Source organism: Anguilla anguilla, chromosome 1 (genome assembly GCF_013347855.1).
Source record: "Anguilla anguilla isolate fAngAng1 chromosome 1, fAngAng1.pri, whole genome shotgun sequence".
NCBI lineage: Eukaryota > Metazoa > Chordata > Actinopteri > Anguilliformes > Anguillidae > Anguilla > Anguilla anguilla.
This window is the reverse complement of record NC_049201.1, coordinates 15,391,938-15,414,981: the sequence shown is the minus strand read 5'-3', so window position 1 is coordinate 15,414,981 and position 23,044 is coordinate 15,391,938. Positions and strand designations below refer to the sequence as shown.

The 23,044-nt window shown below is 39.8% G+C and overlaps 1 protein-coding gene and 1 long non-coding RNA gene across 3 annotated transcripts; both read left to right on the top strand.

Annotated features, from left to right (window-relative positions):
* Positions 1 to 1,811: 1,811 nt before the first annotated feature.
* On the top strand, positions 1,812 to 6,820 carry LOC118214559. The gene is made up of 3 exons (XR_004762645.1): positions 1,812 to 1,878; positions 4,438 to 4,593; positions 6,435 to 6,820. It is a non-coding gene; the product is annotated as an uncharacterized LOC118214559 (long non-coding RNA).
* A 1,638-nt stretch (positions 6,821 to 8,458) lies between these two features.
* si:dkey-177p2.6 (uncharacterized protein LOC568712 homolog) lies at positions 8,459 to 22,413 on the top strand. Of its 2 annotated transcripts, none has more exons than XM_035391966.1 (2): positions 8,459 to 13,301; positions 17,797 to 22,413. In XM_035391966.1, exon 2 carries the CDS (start codon positions 17,801 to 17,803, stop codon positions 18,614 to 18,616), a length of 816 nt encoding a protein of 271 aa, XP_035247857.1. In that variant the 5' UTR covers positions 8,459 to 13,301; positions 17,797 to 17,800; the 3' UTR covers positions 18,617 to 22,413. The 2 variants fall into 2 exon arrangements, with proteins under 2 accessions (XP_035247857.1, XP_035247850.1); XM_035391959.1 differs by having other exon boundaries at positions 8,461 to 8,831.
* The last annotated feature ends 631 nt before the right edge of the window (positions 22,414 to 23,044 follow it).

Here is a 23,044-nt window from a genome sequence, read left to right as displayed (position 1 = left end):
AGCTTAGCCAGAGCGAAATACAATGTAATGCTACCAGGAATGTCAGACACACTATTACCTGATAATATATTTTTTTAAAGAATCAACACACACTGTGGGTTGAAGCAATTGACTTATTTGACACCTCAACTGTTGGTTAGAGGAACTGGTTTGTTTGAAACCTCAACTATTAGTTAAACTGCTAACGTTTTATTTTTATCATGTTTCAGAGCATGACAGACTCAATTTATTTATCCATTAAGGAAAAGTCACTGTGCTGAGCGAATTTGAGGTTGAGGCCTTTGATTTTAGAATGTAATTTAGAGACAGTTGACATATGTCGTAAATGCACATACTTTAACAAAAGTTATGATCCGAAAGTTATGTGGAGACGGCGCAATTAAAGATAAAGGAATGTATCTGAACCGACTTTTCATACAATTGGGTTTGGTAAAGGGATAATCTCTGTGTCTACGTACAACCGTTCATCTACGTAAATTTAATGGATATGTAAATCCGGGTTTACTGCTGCACGTTGAATAACAGTAGAAAATCTCAGCCCAGTTGCACTATAAAAAAATTTGTTTAATGTGTTTTGCGGTTAGTATTAGCCTGTTGTTTTATTCTGGCTGTTGCTGCGAAGGCAAATTCCATCCTGTTTACTCGACTTGAATTTGAAGGCTATTAACTATTATATCTAACTGGTGGCCAGTGCAAAGATGGAGGAGTATGGAAAGCCATAAATGCCAAAACATCTTTAAAACACGTCTTATCACTGTTGTTTTTTAACTTTCGACTCGGAAAAAATGGCCATACTAACACGCCATTATTACTTGCCTTAACACGCTTAACAAAAGGAGGTACAAACAAGAAGCAGACAAGTAGGGCTATTAGTTTGTCTCCCCCTGTTTTCGTGCATTGTACTTCAGTCCTCCGCCAGCTAGATGTCGTGATAGCCTCTTTGTCAAGCCCCTTCTCAAACAATGATCTCCTTCGTATTACATTTATTTGGCAGACGCTTTTATCCAAAGCGACGAACAAAAGTGCATTTCATGGTCATTGACAACTACTAAACACAGGTTCAATAAGATACAATACTTATTTTGTACAGCTATTTCTAGCCAAGAACACAGTTTAGTTCACACAGTGAACACCATTCAGACCTAACCTCTGCAAAGCCAACTAGGCAGAAGAATAAGCTACAGTATTAGGACAAATACAAATAACCAAAAAGTGCTGGGATGGGGCAACATGTAACAAGTGTCATGAAAACAAAAAGGGGGGGGGGGGGGGGGGATTTAGAGTGAAATATACAGCATGGTGGTAGTTAGTCCAGGTATAGTCTGAAGGGATGAGTCTTCAGGCCACGGCGGAAGATGGGTAGTGAGGGGGAGGTTCGAAGAGGGACGGGGAGTTCGTTCCACCACTGGGGAGCTAGGGTGTAGAAGCTCTGTGATCCCTTTGGTCGGGTGGGAGGGGGTAAATTCTCATCTGCACTACCTCAGTAACCTGAATTGATAAATTAATTGCCACTAATTAAGCACAGACAAAAATTTGCAGCGATGTTTACAAGCGGCACTCGCATGTAAATTTCTGTTTGATTACCACCGTTGACATGCTATAGTATTTTTAAATGTTGCACAGCTGGATTATATTGTTGGCTGGAGCGCAACAGCTGGGCGAGCTCTACAAACGCGGATGTCTGTGACTGAGTGATGAAGTTACACCATTGGTCGGCCGAGTTATGAAGATATACCATTGGTCGGCCGGTCCAGGCCATAGACATATATACGTATGTCTATGGTCCAGCCATATACAAGGGTTTGACCTGGTCTTGTTTTAGAAGCTGTGGAAAATAGCCAAATTAAAGAAGGAGAGCAGTAATATTGGGGATGGCAGGTATGGCCCATGCAATGCTTTTTTTTTATTTTTTTATTTTTTTACTTTTAAGACGTTTTATAATCTCGTAATCTGCACGATTCAAATAGTGGCATGTCTTTATTAACGGTGTCCTACAAGAAACGGAAAAAACAAAAAAGAAAACCATGAGTCTGTTCCAAACAGCTACTAGTCGATGGTCACAAATGTGTATTGTTCACAGTAATAACTCCCTAATAGTAAGTGTATGCATATTATTTATTTTGATTTTTAGGGGGTGCTGGGGGTGCTGGAGTCAATCCCAGCGTGCATTAGGTGAGAGGCGGGAATACATTCTGGACAGGCTGCCAATCTACCACAGGGCAAATATGCACTTGTGTTTGTAGAAAATATAAAATTATATATATTATAAATAATGGAATAAATGTAATAGAATTTCCATAATATTATTTTCTACAACATTTTTTACAATTTTATTTCGGAGGGCCCTGTAAATGTTTACCAGAAAAGGATGTCAGCACAATCTGAAAGATTACTCACTGTTGGTCACAGTGTGAGATTGTTAGATGGATAGAGGTGACTGTTGTGCTTGGTCTCAGCCCTCTGCACCACACCAAGCTCTTTTGCCTAATAAGTGACTAATGTCAGTCTCATAGGGGTGAGTCACACATTTTGGGGGCTGTATTCACTTCGTCCAGTGTGCGTGGTTCACATGAAACACACTGCCGCCTGATAGTCACAGAGCAGTCCTTATAAAGATGTCCACCCAGCTGGCCTATTACTCAGAACCAAGCCCACTCATCAATGAAATCTCCTCTCCTCCCTCCCCCTGGTCTCCTGCTTCCCCTCCGCTCTTTCTTTCCCCCGCCTCCCTCTCCACACACATGCGCGCACGCGCGCACACGCACACACACCATGCCGTTAAGAAGCAGGCCGGCAGACCCTCTCTAGGGCCATTTCCGCCTGGTGGAGAGCTTGTTCTTCCACTGCCCAGCTTCCAATCAGGAAACCGTGTACTGCACTCCTTTTTTGTAATCGCAAGCAGGAGTGGGGTTTTCTGCATGCAACCAAATCATCTCTGGCCTTGGTGATTTGCAATAGCAATTGCCTACTTTAATCAAAGAATGGTTTTTGTTAAATGTATTTGGTTGCAAATGATCAGTGGCTGTAAAAATTTGTATACACTTAAGTAGATATTGATTTTTTTATTTGTAATTCAGAAACGCAGTGTTCTTCAGAGCTACTCAACTGCAGGTTCTGCGGGCCTCAGTGTCTGCAGGAATTCACTTCAAGCATGCACTACACCACCTGATTTCACTAATGAACTTACTTCCTAGGTAACAAGGTAAAATTAGGTGGCGTATTGCATGGAATTGAGCGAATACCTGCAGGCAGTGCAGCCTGCCGGATGTGGAGTTGAGTAGTGCTGTTCTAGCCTTTTGGTCTGTTCCTGGGCTTAGACACTGTTATGAAACCATTTTCACTCCCTCATTCCCAAACTGAATGTTCAGCATTTCCACAAAAACTGTGAAGACGAGCTGTGAATTCGGAAGGTAAAAGCGGTGAGGACTTGGTTAATGTACAGAAAGTGTAAATAAATTGGGCTGCACAGAGAGAGGGCACACGTGAAGTGTTTTGGCGAAGTCTGTGAGCCGAGGAGGAAGATGGGACAAGGCCTGTTGTCACTGGGCTGGGGGGTTCCACCAGAGTCAGGATAAGTCAGGAATGCAAAAGAGACGTCTAATTTAATGCCCATAGCCTTTGTCTCTAGCTTCTGTTCACTGATCTCTCTTGTGCAAGAATTTTTGTTCTACCTTTGATGATTTGATGTTCAGTAGCACATGATAGCAAATATAATGTGCCTTTATTTTTCATCTTTAAACTATATTTTTTTAGATCCCAGTATTTGAAAAAAAAATAGCACTTGCCAATATTTACTGAGACAAAACATTCCAGTATGGCATCAGTAACTCATTTCACTGTGCAATTGATTGGAGAAAGCAAGGGGTAGTGGATGGTACTTTCTGGTCAGTTTAATACATAGTTGATTTGCAGATTCACCTCCAGTAGAGGGCTAACATTCACCCTACCATTCACAGTGGTTTCAACCTCAGTATCTGTATTTTAAGTGCAAATAGATGCACATTTAAGGTTGTAAATATGTGTGAAAGCCCTCTGTGGTAACGCTAAATTTAGCCTAACGGTAGATACAATAGTGTTGCAACTAGAAAATAAATTTCATACTGGAGCATAATCTACCTTTCAGCAGCATTTCTAAACTCATCAGAGCCACCTTCACATAACTGTGAAAGGGGTTCATCCACACCATTGCACTCTCCGTTTTACTACCTAAGAGGTGTGGCTACAGGTTGGCAATTGTGCACTGATGATTTGCTGGTATTACTATGACATGAGTGCTGGTACAAAATCAAGACATCACAAACAAACAGTCATAGCTGAAAAGCTAAAAAAAAAAAAAAGAGTTCCTTTATCTCCTTAGCTACCAATGCTTCCTATGGGTTGTTCAGTTTTGCACACATCCTTGTACACTTAGAATTAACGATTTACTTGATGCCACAGGAGTGAAGACTTCTTAAGCAGAGTGGAGAGAGTGACGTGTGGGATGGACCAGCTTGAAATGAAAGACCCCCACCATCATCCACCCTCTGACTTGCTTCAGTACAAAGTGCACAGAGAGAAGGAAGTGGATTATGGATTATTTGTGATAACTCCAGGGTCTGTATTTATTTAACATTAGGAAGTTGCCACTAGTTCAGCTGTTTTGCACAAGTTGATCACTTGAATCATTCCATATTTACTGAATACTTGGTTGAGACAGTGTATCAGCCATGTGTGAGTTTTAAAATATTAAAAATATGTTAAATGCACCTCCTGCCTATTTATTGAAATAACTTTGGACTTTTGAGTGTTTTAGAATGTATAACCATCCTCCTGAATTTTGACTGTAGTATTAGTATGTCACTTTAAATTTTTGTTAGTAGAGATTAGTGGCAAACTAAATAAAATTAAAATGACTTTCCAAAATATTTTCTTTCAGGAAAGCTTATAGTTGTGAGCTGGTAATGTTTGATTAAACTGAGTGATTAACATATTTTCCTAACTTCACAAGTTTCAAGGATTGGATGTGTAAATGGCCACAAGCTTTGTTGGACACAATATTTTTGTATTTGTCATCCTGAACAAAGATTAAAATCAATAGCTAGCTGGACATCTAGGTAACTACTTGAAAATTAATTATTCATTTTCCCAAAGCCAGAATTTACCCATACATTGAATTTATTTAGCAACATTGCCTTGCCATTTGTAAGCTTGCTTTTTTTTTTTTCAAACACTTCCACCACTAATTCAGGAAATTCTGAGCCTTGTTAAAACTTACAGGATATACTCTTTAAGTGTTTGTAGAAACGACAAGGGTTTCTACGTTCTAACTAAATACACAGGATTGCAGTTGTCTCAGTGGGGATTTACTTGAGTGAAATGAAGGCAGTATTCTGAAAACTAATGCGATAGTTAAGGAATTTGTTTGATATTTGAGGAGGGAGATCGCATGGAGAATGAATTGAGATCACAATTTTAATACGATTGATCGTATAGTCCTAGTACTCGGCTTTGAGTGTTACCTGCCTTAAATAGCCTATTGCACATGTATAATTGTGGTCTCCTTTTTGACATGCAATGACATAGAGCCTTCTCAAGCAACATTCTTTGTATAAAAGTGGAAAATGTTTTGGATAGAATTACACCCCAAAGCAGAATATGTTTGTATGGTTTATGTTAATTGATCCATTTGTTCAGTTATGGGAGCAGGTCCTTGGTTCAAATCTCGGCCAGGGCCTTTCTGTATGGAGTTTGGATGTTTTTGTCTTGTCTGCGTTGGTTCCCTCCGGGTGTGCGAGTGAATGGTGTGTGTGCTTTGTAATGGACTGGTGAACTTGGTGTTTTCTTGCCTCTCACCCAATGCATGCTGGGATAGGCTCTGGCACCTCCCATGATCCTGACCAGGAATAAGTGGGTACAGATAATGGATGGATGGATGTTCAGTTACATCCATTTACAATGACTGTCTCTGAAGGGCATGGTTGGAACACCCAACTAAGCATAAATAAGAAAATATTGAGGACAGCTGAGTGGGGATTGTAAAATAAATAAAAAATTGTGTAAAAATGTAATGGTTTTTAGGTATGGAAATTAAGATCTATATTAAAAATGTGTAGGCTACATCATATTGTGTACATCATCCATGAGGATGTTTTAAGCTGGCTTTTGTTTGGTGTTGTTCAAGGGCAAACTCAAAGAGTAATCAGACAAGCAGTGAAAGGAATAGCTTGGAAATATTTGTAGTCCCTTAAAAGATAATTAATTCTCTCAAGCTTTAAAAAAATATTCTATCAGTTGTAGTGCATGATTTAGTCTGGACTAGCCTATACATTTTTTGTCTGTGATTAAGGTTATTGTGGATACAGAAGTTTCTGATCACCTGCCGGCTTTACAGTGGCGGGCATCCGGAGTATATTAAATGATTCATCTCCCAAAAATGATGTTTATCTTACTTTCAGTTGGGACTATTTCCTGTGGCCGTGCAACCTGCACTCAAGGATATTGTGGCATGGCTTCCTATATCAACCAGCTACACAGGACCTTGGGAGAGAAAAGCTTGCGCTGCTTGAGAACTGAAAAGAACAGAAGTACTGGTATGATTTAAAAACGAATTTTTATGTTAATAATTGTGAATAAGCACGATACATTTATTTGTCCATGTATATAGCCTCTGGAAAACATAATGTCATACAAGCTGCTTTGGGGTTACTTTAAGTGTCTTCTCTTGCTTTAGACCACTAACCTCCATATGCCTTTGTTCCCACCATTCTGAAGTCAGAAAGTCATCAAAAACTTATGTGAGTTTCTAAAATATCCCTCAAATTATTGTCTGGGCCAATTGAAAACATATACTTAATGATGCAATAAATTACTGCAAAAAGTGAACTGTCCACTTATGAGATTAAATGTTTGTAATAGCAGGCATGTGGATGTTCTTTTCTCCTAACAAGGGACTTTATGTCGTGTTCAGTCAATCTTGATGCATCTCAAGCTACAACTTCTCATCTTCCTTGGTTGCCATGGTAAAGGGGCCAGAGAAACGCATTAAAAAAGGGGCCAGCTTGAAGCCCTGTCACTGTGGTTGGATGGCTCAGTGCCTTACAGCTTGGAGATGGAGCACTGTGACATTCAGAGTGTGCTGTGTCTTTGAAGGCTTGGCTTTTATTGTGTTTGTGAGCATCCTTTATAGCACTGCTCTTACATGCCGAACACGCAGAAACATACCAGGACGTCAAAAATGCATATACCTATAATTGTTGCTGCCCTGTTTTATATATATATATATATATATATATATATATATATATATGTGTGTGTGTGTGTGTTTCCACTAACTGCCAAATATTGCCTACTTGTTATTATACCTAGAGTGGCAGAGTTTGCTTGAAACATAAATTATTAGAAATTATTTTGTCACCTAGCATGGGTTTTAGTTCGGTCCTGCTGTTCCACTGTCCAGATCGTTTAAATTTCGGAATAAGAATTAGAACGAGACTAATTTTGTGGCGTTTGTTTCAGCACTCCTGTTCCATTTATAGATTGCTGTTGCTATCAGAGACAGGCTGCAGACTTCACGACTCTTTCCCTAAAGTCTGCTGCATGAAACCAGCATCCAAGAGGATAGCAAGCAAAATTACAAATGGCTGTCTTAACCGAAATAACTGTTTTAAAACCTATAATTTACAGCAGTATAGTGCCGACCCAAATTGAACCTTTGTTCTGTTGTTTATGAATTTTATAATGATTTAGGGTACACAACACCCACAATCAGGGAAACAGGTTTTTTTTTTTTTTTAATAAAAAAAATAAAAAACGAATAACATTATGAAGAGAAACTACAAGCCAGTAACTGGTTATTTTGTCCAACTTTCTTTACTACAAATGGGAATTCGCCTTATTAATGAAACGGTACACGTTTAACTGTCGTGTACACATTTTGGGAAATATATTAGACGTACTAGATTAATAAAATATGTGACATTGCTGCCAAATAAACTAAAGGCATATAATATATGGAGGACATAAAATACAGCGGCTATATGCGCTCGTTTGATTCTTAACTTGAAGTGCAAGTAGGCTGCTGGCCAAAGCTGTTGGAATGGTACAACAGTAACTGACCCAAGTGAAATGAGTTTAAAACATACAGTTCTGTGTGGTTTAAACTGAGTGGTCAGATTTTCTAGCACTGATCAAACATCATAGTTTGCCTACAGTCGCGCGATATAAAATATATGAAAACGAGGTAGCTAACCGGTTTTTACGATCGAGTTTCAAGCTGCTGGACAATTGGTTATGAATGCATGGAATAACAGGCCCGCATGAGATAGAGGGATCACAGTTGAAATCAATTAAGCAATATAGCCAAGCCTGGTATAGGGGAAGTCTTTACTCAAATGCACTTGCACATTCGCTGCCCCGTGAGCTTTCGTGGCCGTCCCCTGTTTTCTCTTGAACGTGGGAGGGGCGGCTGCTGCGTGCGGGTAGACTCGCTGGCGCTCCGCCTTTCACTGTTTTCCCCCTTCTCTGTCCCCCTGCCCCCCGCTCCTCCCCGATAGAAAGCTGTACGGCTTAGAAGTATACGTCAGCCAGCCAGCTCGCCTGTGCAGTTTACTTGTTTGTCAGCTGTCAAGGGAAAAGGAATAGGGGACGTAGACAGCTGCTGTCTATCGCTCCCGAATATTTAAATTAGATATTTAGTTTTCGCGTCTCAGTTGTTCATTACTCATATGTTAAACAAAAGGATATTGGATCCGAAGAGAGGGAAGCAGACGAGTCGGTGTATTCTGCGATATTAACCATGCGCAGCAACTTTATGGTGAAGAGTTCGAATGAAGTGACATTATTACATCCAAAAGGTAAGGTTGTGGTTGTGTTTCTTTGCGTTGGCGAACTAGCTGCCTTGTTTATCTAGGTAGTTTTAACTGTAAAACATTCAACGTTGTGAAACTTCTCAGATGCAAGCTATGTTTTCGTAAGCACATACACAGTTATGTAGTAGAGCGTGTATTGTTTACGCCACTAAAAGTCTGAAGAATCTGTTATTGTAGCATATTAAGTGTACATGCAAGAATAAATACAAATATATGTAGCCTGCTTACAAATCAGTGTTCTGTTGCGCTAATGAAGGCAATGTAATCTGACAGAAGGTATTATTCCGTGTTGCATTTTTAGCTATTCTTAATAATTATTTGGCGAGATATTAACAGGAGTGTTGGAGGTTTGTCAGAATTACACATACATACTACAAGTATGAGAACGATTTCACACCCTTAGCAGGAATAATTGAGTTTTGTCTAGGAAGTTTATTAACACTAGCTCATCAAAACACAATCACAGGAGATTCTGATAGTAGACTGGTGCACTTTCTACCACGAATCATTTTGTTAGTCAGATTACTTGTAGTGAAATTTAGAACTGCTTGTTGTTGTTTTGAAATAAATAACTTGTGAACTGTGTATACGTTTAATAGAATGTGACTGCAAAGCACACATATTGGAACTGACAAGCGATACGTACATATTTGTTCATTATTGTGGGTGAAGGGATAGTTCTTAGTACACTTAATTGTAGTGATTGTAGGGGTAATCATTTAGACATGTCTGAATTTTTCTGGAATTATAATGCAGTCAGTTATATGGCTAATAATAGTAGCATCACCATGGTATTCTTTGAATACTTCCAAAATAGTACCCCCCCCCCCCAAAAAAAAAAAAAAAGTGAGAAATTATATTTAAGCTTTTCCCAATTAAAAATGGGAAACTATCACCTGTTCCTGACTGCCTCCTTACACCTTGCTTCCACTGAACGTGCATGCATTTATAACTGGCTTGATACCCCAAGTCTCCTTTGTTTTTGCAATGTAGCTAGTGCCTAGCTAGCTAATAGCATTTTGAGTTATTGATCTGTCCTGCTGTCACTGAATGTTGAAAAGAAGCTCCTAAATGTTTTCAGTTCAACTATTGATATAACATGACCACTAGCTGGACCAAATATCAGTTTGGCTAATCAGTTGTTTCTCTCTGTGGTGACATTAGTTCCGAGTGCAAAAGTTGATTTGAGAATGTGTCAAGCCAGATTATGTGGCTCGATTGCTATGTAGGAGCTAATATTAATAAAGGTAAGAAGGGTAATGGCATCACTCTGCTGTTTCCATAGTTACATAGCGAGTCTGTTATTAACATTAGTTGTAAAGGTACAAGAATGATGATAAAGGAGTCTGTCCAAAATGCATCTGTTATTAATTCCTTCCCCTCTCTTTTTAAGTGCACCTCCACGATGGAGGTAAAAAATACCCAAAAAAAAGACCCCTCACCTCCCCTAATCTTCTTCACTTCAGTTGGGGCAGGGGCTATATTTTCATGCCTTTGTCTGAAAGGTGTTTGGCTTTGTATTAATAATTCTGATACAGTTCACCTTGTACTATCCTTTCTGATATTACATGTTTAACGGTTGTTGTGGTTTAGACTATTGGGCTAAAACACTAGAGAATTTCGTACCTTACTTTTCCAATAACTTTGGCAGATGGGTTAAAATATCTGTAGTGTATTTGCCAAGGCTTGGAGTTCTGGCTGATTTTTGAGCAATCATTCAAAACAGTAGCCTACCTTTTTCAGACATACCTGCATAAATGGATGATTTCATTTTACTTAGGCCTAAGTGTTACTTTGTACATTAAAATAACGACTCATTAACACATATGTTATGAAATATATTTATGGATTTATGTGTAGATCAATTTGTTTGATTCATCACACACATGTTGTTGGAGTTATGTGGCTCAGCTACTTTAAGTTTATTCTCCCACAGACTGCACATTTATTTTAAACTTTTAATTTATGCGAATAGCAATATAATGTTTGTGAATAAAAGGCCCAATAAAAATTAGTCTGCTTATTGAATTTGTGAAAATTAGAATTTTACTTGCCTCCTCGAAAATACAGTTTTTGCTTCGGCTTTTAATTGACGCTCTTAATAAATGCCATTTTCACATATTTCCACACAGACAATGCACCTCCTCATGCAGCGGCAAAAACAAACCAATAAATCCCTGGTATTTTCTCCTGCCGCTGCCATTTCTGTAACTGGGATCCGGAACAGCACTTAGTATTCAGGCAGGGGATGTCTGGTTGCATGTAGCAGTGTGATGAATGAACCGTGGACATAGAAAAACGCCCGCAGCAAGGAGGAGAGAAAGAAGGAGCCGCCACAGCCAGGCTTCCTGTTTACGGCCTGGAGTGCGAGCCGCGCGCACTTACTGTGGGCGGCTGGGGTGGGGGGAGCAGTGCAGAAGAAAAGCTTTGGGCCGTGTTACTTTCAGGTGGATGGGGCTTTCTTACTTGGACATGTTTTCGGGACAAATGACTTAGGCGGCGCTGTCACTGTTGTCAGTGAAACACCGGGGAACTTTTGGACCATTATACCAAGGGTCCACAAAATATGTGCCGGTTCATTTCTGATGAACTTGTTACTTAACTTCGGGGAGTGGCAGTGGATGGCATCAGCGATGTTCTGTTGACCTTTTAGAAGCACATTGGCCCATATATACACCTCCACATATGAATATTATACAGATATCTGAGGACCACACAGTGAGAAGCAGGCCTTGTCCTCCCTAGCGTAGCCCTCCAGTGTAGAATCTCCACTTTGTTTCTTGCTCTCTGTATCACTGTCTGCATCTCTCTTTCTTCTCTTTCCCCGGCTTCCAGCAGCCCGAGCCCAGCGGCAGCTACACTGCTGCCACAGACGTTCTGTACTCCTTTACGTAACGCTGAAATCCTCTCTAGGCACTTTGACTGTACTCTCTGCCTCTTTTTCCCTCCCTCTCTCTCTCTCGTTGGCTGAGGGTTTTTTTCCACTCACCTCTGTCTGCTGTTGTATTGCACAGAAAACTGGACGATGGCAGAAGGGTGGACTTGCTGAGTGGGATGGATGACAGGATCTTCCTCCTGCATGTGTTTGTGTGTTTCTGCACGGAGATTTAACACCTGAGCTCATTGCGAAGAGGGGCAAGGAGGAGAGGGGGAATGTTGCCTCATTAGTTCTTTTTTTTATTTGCGCTTTAAAAACAAGAAACAGAACAGAAATAACACTAAAAAGAAACAAATTAATGCACAGGTGAGAGGGGCATTCTGTGGGGGTTTATACAAATTATCACGAAGGTCACAGGACGAATAACACCTTGGATTCATTCTGTAGAATAATAATTCTACTATTAAAATTATTGGTGACAAGAAAACCTGGAAGGAGAATGAATGTGATAAAAGGACAAATAAGAATATTTCAGAACATTAATATTTTGGCCAATTAGATCACAATTAGATTACATTAATTGAGAAAGTGTTCAAGGCTTTTGTTTCCAAAAGACAGACAGTGTCTCTAAAATTAAATAGTTTATGTTAGAGATGTTAATGTTTAGTATGGTTAATTGTAAGCTATATACCGAATATAGAAATGGCTGAAACTGAAAACTATTACTGGATGTCCATCCATCCATCCATTTATACCTGCTTATCCTGGGCAGGGATCGTGGGGGGTGCTGGGGCCTTTCCCAGCATGCATTGGGCGAGTGGCAGGAATACACCCTGGAAAGCCACCACATGCAGGGCATGATGCACTATGTGAAAAATTGCAAATGTGGGAGATGAGGCAACGCACATGCTACTGTAATTTAGATTTACAGTGCTGTGAAAAAAGTATTTGCCCCCTTCTTGCTTACCTCTTTTCTGCATAGCCTATTTGTCATACTGAATGGTTTCAGATCTTTAGACAGTGTAATATTAGACAAAGCGAAACTGAGCAAACACATTTTTAAAATTATTTGTTCATTTATCTAATTAAAAAAGTTATCAAACACCCATATTAAACACGTGAAATTGTAGTTGCCCCATTAATTACCCAATCAACCAGTTCCACAAATTTAATTGGTAATTAGCATCAACTGATTGGATGCAGCCAAGCTTAATTGCAGCCAGCCCTGTTGAATCTAAACTTTACTCATATTGAACCTTACAATCAGAGTGAAGTAGTCATCAAAAGTTTTTACAAGCACACTATGCCACAATCAAATGGAATTTTCGAAGAGATGAAGAAAAAGTTGTTTAAATATATCAGCTGGGAAAGGGTTACAAAGCCATTTCTAAGGCTCTCGGACACCACAGAGAGCCATTATTTCCAAATGGAGAATGCTTGGAACAGTGGTGAATCGTCCCAGGAGTGGCTGGCCTGCCAAAATTTCTCCAAGGGCCCAGCAAGAACTCATCCAGGAAGTCACAAAAGATCCTAGAAGAAAATCCAAAGAACTGCAGGTGTCTCTAACCTCAACTAAGGTCAGTGTTTATGACTCTACAATAAGAAAGATACTGGGCAGGAGAGTAGCACAGTGTAAACCACTGCTAACCATGAGAAACCTTCAATACTTGTCTCACATTTTCAGAATTACTTGGATGATCCCCAACCCCAAATTGTTGCCGTGGCATGCAGTTTATTGTGCTGGTCACTTCACCAGGGTTGGAAAATGGCCTTTTTTCAGTTGAAATGCACTTTTAAAAAGAGTGAATTGACTGAATTGAAATGGAACTGACCATTGCTCTACACAACATATAATAATGCGCTGAAAAGCTGTGCCAATATGTATGATAGACTGCAGCTTGAGATGGGTTTTTTGGGGGGGCATGGCCTATTATATATTTGTATAGCACAAATGGAATTTTGTTTTCTGTATGTTAGAAAAAACATTTTGTTTAGCTGCGTTGTTCATAACCAATGAAACTATCAATCATAAAGAATAAAATGTCAAAACCCTACCAAGCTTAATACCCACTAAGTGTGATCTGAACTGAATCTGGGTTTTATATGATGCTGAATCCATACCGCACTAATCCGCAAGGCTGTCTCACACCGGTCATTGTGATTCATTTCTTTATTCACATTTTGCTGACCTGCCAGAATTTTGTAAAAGACCAATCTTGATTCAGAAAAGAAATCTGTAAATAAATCAAGTTAAAAACTCAAAAATTTCAGGAAGAAAAGGTTGTTACATGTGGTGTTTACTGTGAGTGCAAAACAAGCCATTTACCCAAGACAGTGGTAGGCTGGGCTTTGCTTTCTCTAACTATGACTGTCCTTACAGAATAGTTAGGAACTCAAGCTTTGAAAGTCCTGGAGTCATATTTTATTTGTACTATTAATGTTTTTGTATTTTTATTAATTTTTAAAATAATTTTTCTACCACTTTCACTGTAGCAACCAGGCATTATGTCAGAAACACATGAAAACTGGCAGTTTTTCAGAGGCTGTGTGCAAATACCCACATACCAAAGAAGATGGCACTGATTACTGCAACTGGCATTGGTAGTGATGTAAACATATCTTGGTGTGTTCAAGGATAGTACATAAATTTTTATTATACATATTTTATGTACTAGAGGATGAATAGTAGCCTACATTTATGCACAGTTGAATTAATCTGTATATAACAACATGTTGCACAAATATGTGATGTACAGAAAACTAATGGTATCAAAAAAATTCCAGGTGTGTATAACAGCATGTAAACAATGGCACTTGTCAGAAACACCCCTGAGACAAAATGCAATAATTAAATAAATAAATTAAGTGAATGGTATTTTTCTGCAGAATATAAAAATATTTTGTTGAATGTGCCTTGCACCAAATCTAGTTTGCAACATAGTTTTTCATAGCCTAGCGGCCTTAAGACTGGTAGTAGTAGCTGAACACTTGGTCTGGCTGTGGAAGGGTGGGCTTAGCTCAGCGCGAGTTCCTGGGGGACCCTCTGCATCAGAGCCTCCAGCATGGTGCCCACTCCAAACAGGAAATAAATTGGGGAGAAAATACATCAAAGAATGGGAAAGAGGCCTACAAGATGATAATAGAGGATGCATACCTGTACACTTGTACACAAGAGTTTCTACAGGACTCACCAAACATATGGTTTAGCAGAGTATTGCTTAGCATACAATTAACATGGATTAGTTTGAATTGTGAAACTAAATTGTGAAAACCCTGCCTGTATCTTCTTTTACATGTTTTTACGAAGTTCAAATGCTCTGATGAGGTTGCACCATCCTGCTTTCTGATTCGGTCAATATTCAAAGGGATTTTGTTGGCAGTAGATGAAGACTATATATATAGAAATAGCTCTTGATGAGATTTGGTCATTACTATCTGGCACAATACACCTGGTACATTTCTGAGCAGATTCTAGTCATTTAGTCCTTAATGTGTCCCAAAAACTGTAAAAGGGGTATTGGTGTGTCTTTTACTACATATTGATAATACTTTCAGTTGATTTAAAACTTTGTATTGGTCTACAGTATATGCCTTGTTCTTGAAATGTCAGAGAAACGTAGATAACATTTTGAAAATAGGGGTACTTTAAAATGGATTATTAATGTATATTTTTATTCATTAGAAATGGTTTCATTCTGAAGAGAACTGATAGAAGATATGTAGTTAAATTGTGCCCCCAAGTGATACAATTTTATATGCAATTTAATTTATGGGGTAATTAGTCCTGTAATTGTGATGGATCTAGAACAAGGTATTAATTGAACAAGTAATTAAGCGTAATTAGAGTGAATACTAATCTGGGCTATATTCCTCATTTTCTACTCTATCAATATATATGAATGGTCCTCAAGACCAAGTTGCCAGTAGAAGTGGGTGATGTATTGCTTACCTCATAAGAAATATACCAGTTTAATTTTAAGCATCCCTAATATTATTTTACTTTTGACTGTTGACAGGATTTTTTTCTTAAGTAGAACTAATAATAAAATAAAAATAGTACTACTAATAGTAAAATAATGAGAGGGAAACTTTCCTCAACCACCACCAATGCGTAGCACCCACCTGGATGATGCACAGCAGCCATTTTGCACCAGAACGCTGAACACACATCAGCTTAGGTAGAGAGGGTGGAACTTTATTTTAGCCAATTAAATTGTGGGAACATTAGGTGGCAGATTGAGAGAGCCAGGTTGGGAATTTAGCCAGGATACCAGGGAACCCTCTACTCTTTGCAATAAGTGTCATGGGATCTTTAATGACTGACCTTGGTTTAACATCGCATCCAAAAGACAGCTTCTCCTACAGCACAGTGTCCCCATCACTGCACCAGGATTTATGCGACCAGAAGGACCACCAATGCCACTTCCAGCAGCAACATAATTTCTCCCAGGAGATCTCTCATCCAAATACTATCCAAGCCCACATCTGCTTAGGTTCAGCTAGAGCAGGGTACAAAGTGGCGTGGCTGCTGGTCATACCATCATGGTATGGGCTCATGCGGACGTGTTAAGACGATACCATGTTTAGAGGAAAATACAGTACAGTAACAATAACTAATTAACTTATACATATCTTGCATTATTCAATTGTTTTGTTTTCACTTTTTTGTGTACAGTGTAGGCTTCTGTTAATTTCTTTTGGTTGAAGAAATTACACTAAAATATATGCTGTGGCATTGCAATATTGCTGTTGTGTGAAGAATTTATAAAAAATTGTGATATTTACTAACTTAACCCTTGGGGAAGGTTGGGGAGGTGAATTGCTTGATAACAATTAATTAACAATAACATTCACTTTGCGTAAACAAATTTATTCAGTATGTATGCTAGTTTTAATTTTTTCCTTACACATCCAGCCTTGCTCACTTTGTGCAGCAGCCTTGGGTTAAAGTCTAATCTGGAGAGGTAGCAGACTGTGGGGAGGACTACTATGCCTGGCCCAGCCTTCTGGCAGGGAGCCTGCTTACTTAGAAACAGGTTCCAGAGCTGACACGGAGGGTAGATTGATATGAATCACCATGGTGACCAGTGCGTTCCTCTTGGAGCCTTGTGTTTCCTGCAGGAGAGGAGCCCTCTGAGACTATGTGTGTGTGTGTGTGTGTGTGTGTGTGCGTGCGCGCTTAGGTGTGTGTGAGTGTGTGTGTGTGCAGAAAGTGCTGCAGCACTCCTGTGTATACTGCTGACGGGAGCAAGAATAGATGGGAATAGAGGACGAGTGATCACAATATTACAGCAACCACTCAGGCCTGTATTTTCACCCGTTAAGGCCCTTACACTGCTTATTATAATACTAGCAGTGGAGCAGAATTTATATGGGGATGTTTGTCTGAGTCTGAAGCAGTCTGTGGTGGTTAAATCGCATGCTACTGTTGAAAAAAGAAACGTTTTTGAATGCCTTTATAAATTTTTGCCAGATAGCTGGCAGTTAATTCTGAAGTAAATACAAAAAAATCCTGTAACTGTTCATTGAGAGTCTTAATAAAAAATGCACAGACATGCTGATATCATGGGTTTTTTAATTAGAAATTATAAAAAAATGATAAAAAGCCTGTGCCCATTCTGCACGAGATGAAGCATGGATTTATGGAATCATGATTGTAGTCTGTTGCCAAACAAACACTGTGCATTTTATGACAGGAAGGCTACATGTATGACCAGGTTATATAGCAAAGTTGTGCTTTGCACAGTTGCCTGACTGCAGGCAGAATGATGTTCTAAGCCTTTCTGAACCTTACTTGAGAAGAGCAATTCGCACAGACTCAAATGTGTGCAGAATCCCCGTACCTGGAGCAGCAGCACGCAATCCGTCTTTCAGGCACAACGGTCTGCGCAACAAGAAACTGCAGCTCCATAAAACAGAGGCACAGTAACCTGCAGCACTGCACAATTCTACATGCTACCGCCCAGCCATGGCCTCACCTGGTTAAGACTCAAATTAAAATTGAATGGCTTTATTTGATTCTGTAATGACTGTCTATAATGGTAGTGTTAACGTCATTTCCTTCCCCCTCAGATACATGTTGGGGCGCGGAGTGAAGCGCAAGCTGAGCGACTGCGAGGAGGCGATGGGGGCGAAGGACCCGGCGCTGGACCTGCCCTACATGCAGCAGCGGCAGCTGGTCCTGAACCTGTGCCTGGACAAGCTGCAGAGCTGCCACACTCGGGCAGAGCCCAGCCTCCACCGCGCGGTGCTGCTGGCCAACACCCTGCGCCAGATCCAGGAGGAGATGCGGCGGGAGGGCTGGGAGCCGCCCGCCGCGCCCGCCCCCTCGCCCCCCCACGCCGCCACGCCGCTGCACACCCCCAGCTTGCCGCCCGTGCCCTCAGACTGCCTCGCCGGGGACGGCTCCGCTGCGGACTCTGACACCAGCCTGTGCCCACCACCCTCCCTGCTGAGAGAGGAGGGTGGCACGCAGGGGGAGAGAGGGCCACCAGCCTGCCCGGGCTGCACCGAGAGCGAGGGGCAGAGCGTCTCCTCTTCCTCGTCCGCCTCTTCGTCATCCTCCTCCTCCTCCTCCACCTTCTCCACCCAACCAGAGGAGAGCAGGACACCAGACTTGCTGTTCAGCTCCTTTGAGATCACAAACTCAACCAGCTATCTGACAGATCTGGCCTTTGATGACATCTTTGAGGACATTGACACCTCCATGTACGACTGCTCTGACTTCTCCTCTGTCCTGGCGTACCCCCCACTGAGGGCCAACGGTGCCACCCCTGCAGCTGACGATGGCCTCAAGTCATTCCCTAGCTGTACCACAGCCAGCACCCTGCAGCTGTGTCTCACAGACCTGAACGAACTGGATCACATCATGGAGATCCTTGTGGGGTCATGAGTAACCTGGATCGCATTATTTGGGGATCCTTGTGGGGTCATGAGTGACCTGAATCGCATTATTTGGGGATCCTTGTGGGGTCATGAATGACCTGGATCGCATCATGGAGATCCTTGTGGGGTCATGAATGGCCTGGATCTCATTATTTGGGAATCCATTTGTGGTTGTGAAGGACCTGAATGACATTGTGAATCTTAGTGTGGTCCTGAAAACCTCCTTTTTCTCTATTGTTTCTATTTTCATAAATGTATTTGGGGTGAGAACAGCAAAATTGTTTTTAAAAATGTGCTATTTATTTTTATACAAATCTAACACAATATATTTATATAAAAAGACAAATACAGAGACTTGCCTGATGCACACCTACTGTAGAATGAAACACAAGTGTGGTGAGAGCTGATGCAATGTTTCTTACATTTAAAAATGTAAAGACTACAGCGAGAAACACAAAGTATTATCATTATCAGCTATTTTACTGAACTTTCGATTGCATTTGACAACAAAATTATAGCCTTACATGCAGCTGCTCGATTGAAAATGAATTGGAAAAAAATCAACTTGTGTAATAAGGCAATGCCTTCAGCTTTTTCAACTGAAAGTTGCTTATTTTTGTAAATGAATTTTTAATATGTATTTCTAAACCATTATAATGTCCTTTAATGGATTTGATTCCATCATGAAGTCCGTCATGATAGCAACATTAAATATATAATGCTAACTCTACCTCTTGTTGATCTGCATTAAGCACACTGTTTCTCAGCTTTTGGGCTTTACACAAATTCTTTGATATCTAGTCCTAGCAGTTTAATGTACTTTTAGTGTTTGTACTGTTTTAAATAATACATAGATACTGGCGATTATTTATAGTTCTCTAAGATTATTTATAGTTCTGTTTGCTTTCAGACAGGATACACACAGCATAGCAGTGTTTTGGGATTTTAATGTAGAAGACTGATACAAGTCCTCTGGTCTCTATTAGCAACATCGCTCTGCCACTCAACACGGGTCTGTACAGAGCAGAGAGACGACTCATTTGAATGGTACTTCCAAATACAAACAGCAGTGTGTACACAGCAGTCGTATAAGCCTGTTTCTTTATACTCCTTAGCTGATTTTTTGCCCCTCTTGTTTTTGGTCTCAGAGAAGTCATTGTCCCGGGAAATTTTATGATGTATCTGTTCACCACTCAGTTACCTACATCATCTTTAGCACATGACGATTAAAAAGCAGAAAGAGATTTGAGTTAGGTATTAGCGGCATCCTCAAGTGCTTGGTTCTGGCTCAAATGGGTCTGCCCACCTATTCAGTTTGCCTGAAATCTGTTGCAAAAACATTGAAAAACCATGTTGTTTTCATTTAATCCCTATGGTGGAAAACAGCACCAAACTGTAAATTTCAGTCTTCCTCCCGTCCATCCTTTACTCCCACACTACCAAGGAGTGATGCTCATGTCCTGTAATTTGGCGAGCCGTTTGCACTAAGGCTGTGGGCACATGGAGGTACTTGCCTGTGGAAATGAGCGTTCCGCTTAAGCTGCTGTGTGCACTGAAGCCCCCCCTCCCCCTCCCCCTCCCCCTCCTGTGGAAGACCCATCATTACTATTCATAGCCTGCCACCAGCCAATCAGGTGAGGTGTGGGCGGAGTGTGAGCCCCCCTTTGTTAGATTGGAAAAACACATTTTAGCAACGAGATTAAGATTCTATCCACAGTTAGACCCTTGCTTTGCCTTACCTTACCTGTCTTCAATTTTAGGAGACTATTTACACTTAATATAATGCAATAGATTCTGCAAAAGAAGCAATTCAATCTTTATCATTATATTACTCCAAAGGTTGTCTATCTAGGTTACTATTTACTGTACAATGGAACTAATCATGTGCATTTCAAGTTAAGTGCAGTATGTTTTTCTCTGATGTGTGAATATTGTGGCTTAACAGAACTGAAAGACGAGAGGAAAAGGGAGTGTCCTGCGCTAGTTAGACACCATAAAGCTACTGGTGCCTCTTCAAACACTGAATGCTCTGATGTTTCCACTTTCCACCCTGGCTGACCACAAACAAGCACACCCAGCCATTCATTTTATTATGATATGAGCAGGAATTATACTTCTGCGTGCTGGCATGTGAATCGGACCCACTTTTCGTTTTCTTCTTTTTTCCTGAGATCGTTTTTTCACTGTAGATACTGTATTATTTAAGGAAACATACTGTAAACACAAATATGAAACCATTTCATATCTAAAATGTGTTAAGATCACATTACGGATATTTTTTGACTAATGTGGCTTTGTCTTGTATGTAAAATCACTTAAAGATTTTATTAAGCTTTATAAGCTTTTTGTTGTGTGTATATTTGTATTTATACATCTTGTATTTTATGTTTGGTTTTATTTAAATATTATCATGGCAGTTATTTGAAATAATATATTGCATTAATTTAATGAAATCTGATCAGTAGGTTTTGTCAGGCTGTACAGATTACTGGTGCCAGCAGTTCTCACTCCTGCCGAACCTCTTCACATGTAAAAATATATAATTGAAAGGTAAATCTGTTTGTAAATATTTATTTTGCAGTCAAATTCAGTGAGTTTTAGTTCATACTCATTTCAAACGTATGTAGCACTACTGTCTTTGAAGAGGAAAATAAATGTCTGTATCAGGCCATTGTCAGGCAGCTCTTCAAACATTTTTTTTTCACTCAACAGTAACTTGACAAACCACTCTTTATTACCTGCCATTGGTAACATGGCTGAAGCAGCATATTATTTATTATTTTAATGCATTTTTTTCCCCCAGAATTAAAATATTAAAATGAAGTACCCAGTGAAGCACAGTGGACCTTACATCTGGTTTCTAATCAAATGGACAGGCCCAGTTCCTCTAGCAAGAACCCTTCGGGCAATGTAACCCACTACTACTAGTAGATACAGTACTAGTTTGAGGCCCAGGTCCACCCTTTTGCCTCTGCAACCTTTAATTTCTCTCTGTTTGCGATTTCTTGCTGCAGCTCCTTTACATACCATTCTCCGTGTTTGTATTTTTTAAAAACTCTTGCTTGTTTCTTTTTTCATAGTTGGCTTTCGAAGAGATTGTCCTTAAAGATGTCAGTAAGTTAACAATATCTGGTGCTTGTTAAGTTTTCATACCAAGATCAGTATTACTACAAGAAAGTGTTTAGCTTTTACGTTCAGCAGCAGTTATCTTTAAAAGACTATGGTGTATACCTGGAAAGCACTGAGACCATTCAAGTGGGGCCACTAAAATTGAACCTTGAGTACAGTAAGGTCAGAAAGCACATCTTGCGAGCCTTTGGTTTGTACAATCATAAATTACTTGAGATCTTGCGACTTACTCAAAATGCTGTAAAGATGACTGCTAAAGTTTCACTTTCATGTCCTAAGTGCAATATGAACACATTTTCATGTTAGTGGCAAGTCCAGAGCTTAGTTTACTATGCCTTTATCCTATCGGTTTGCAGCAAACACTGTCCTTTACTAGCCACACTCAACTCTGTGTTGCTTGGTAAATGCTATATTATATTTAAGCATCTAGCTATATATTAAATGGGCAACATGAATGACTTGGACCATAAAACTGCATTGCATGATAATTCAGATGTCTTTTTTTTATTTTTTCAAAGGGGATTTTTCACTGGTTTAAGTTCCTATCTGAACCTGTGTGTATGTGTTGTGTACATAATTTCATATTTTTGTTACCATTATATTCTATGCAATACCTTTGTAGCAGGTCTAAATAAAAAATATAAATGGAAAATAAAAATCTTCTCCAAGCCCTCATATATTGTTGCAGTTCATACTTTTGATCCTGTCTGGTTTTGTCACCACTCAGTATCTTGTGTTTATGGAAAGCATTTGTACTACTCCTAAACACAATATATCAACTATGTTGTTTTGTTTGGGGAATTACTGTTCTTTTTGGTTTTCTACCTTGCAGATTTGTAATTATTACAATTTTTTGTTTATTTACCCTTTTATAACTAGGAAATCTCTTGAGATAAAATCTATTCTACAAGGGTGACTTGGCTTTCTGTTCTAAAACCAGAAATTCATAGGAAGGTACTAAAGTGCATCATTTGGTGAAACAAATGAAGAGCCTTGCATGCAATCCTGAGACAAAGAGCGAAGTGGAAAACAGTTCACTCGTTGAAGAAATGAATGGAAGGCCTTAGATCGCCCCCTGCTGGTAGAAAGTGGGAAGAAGTTCTTACATATTTCCAGCTTTACCGTGAATTGCATCATCTCGGTGAGGAGTTTTCCCCCTTTTCCAAAAGGAGTTAGACATTAGAGCCCTGTTTGGAAACAACACGGCACAGCCTTTCCTATGGCATCTGAAGAGAAGGTTTTGGTGGTCTGATTAACTTTATAACCTGTTCAAGATGGTTTAACTCCTAAAAAACAGTTTAATAAG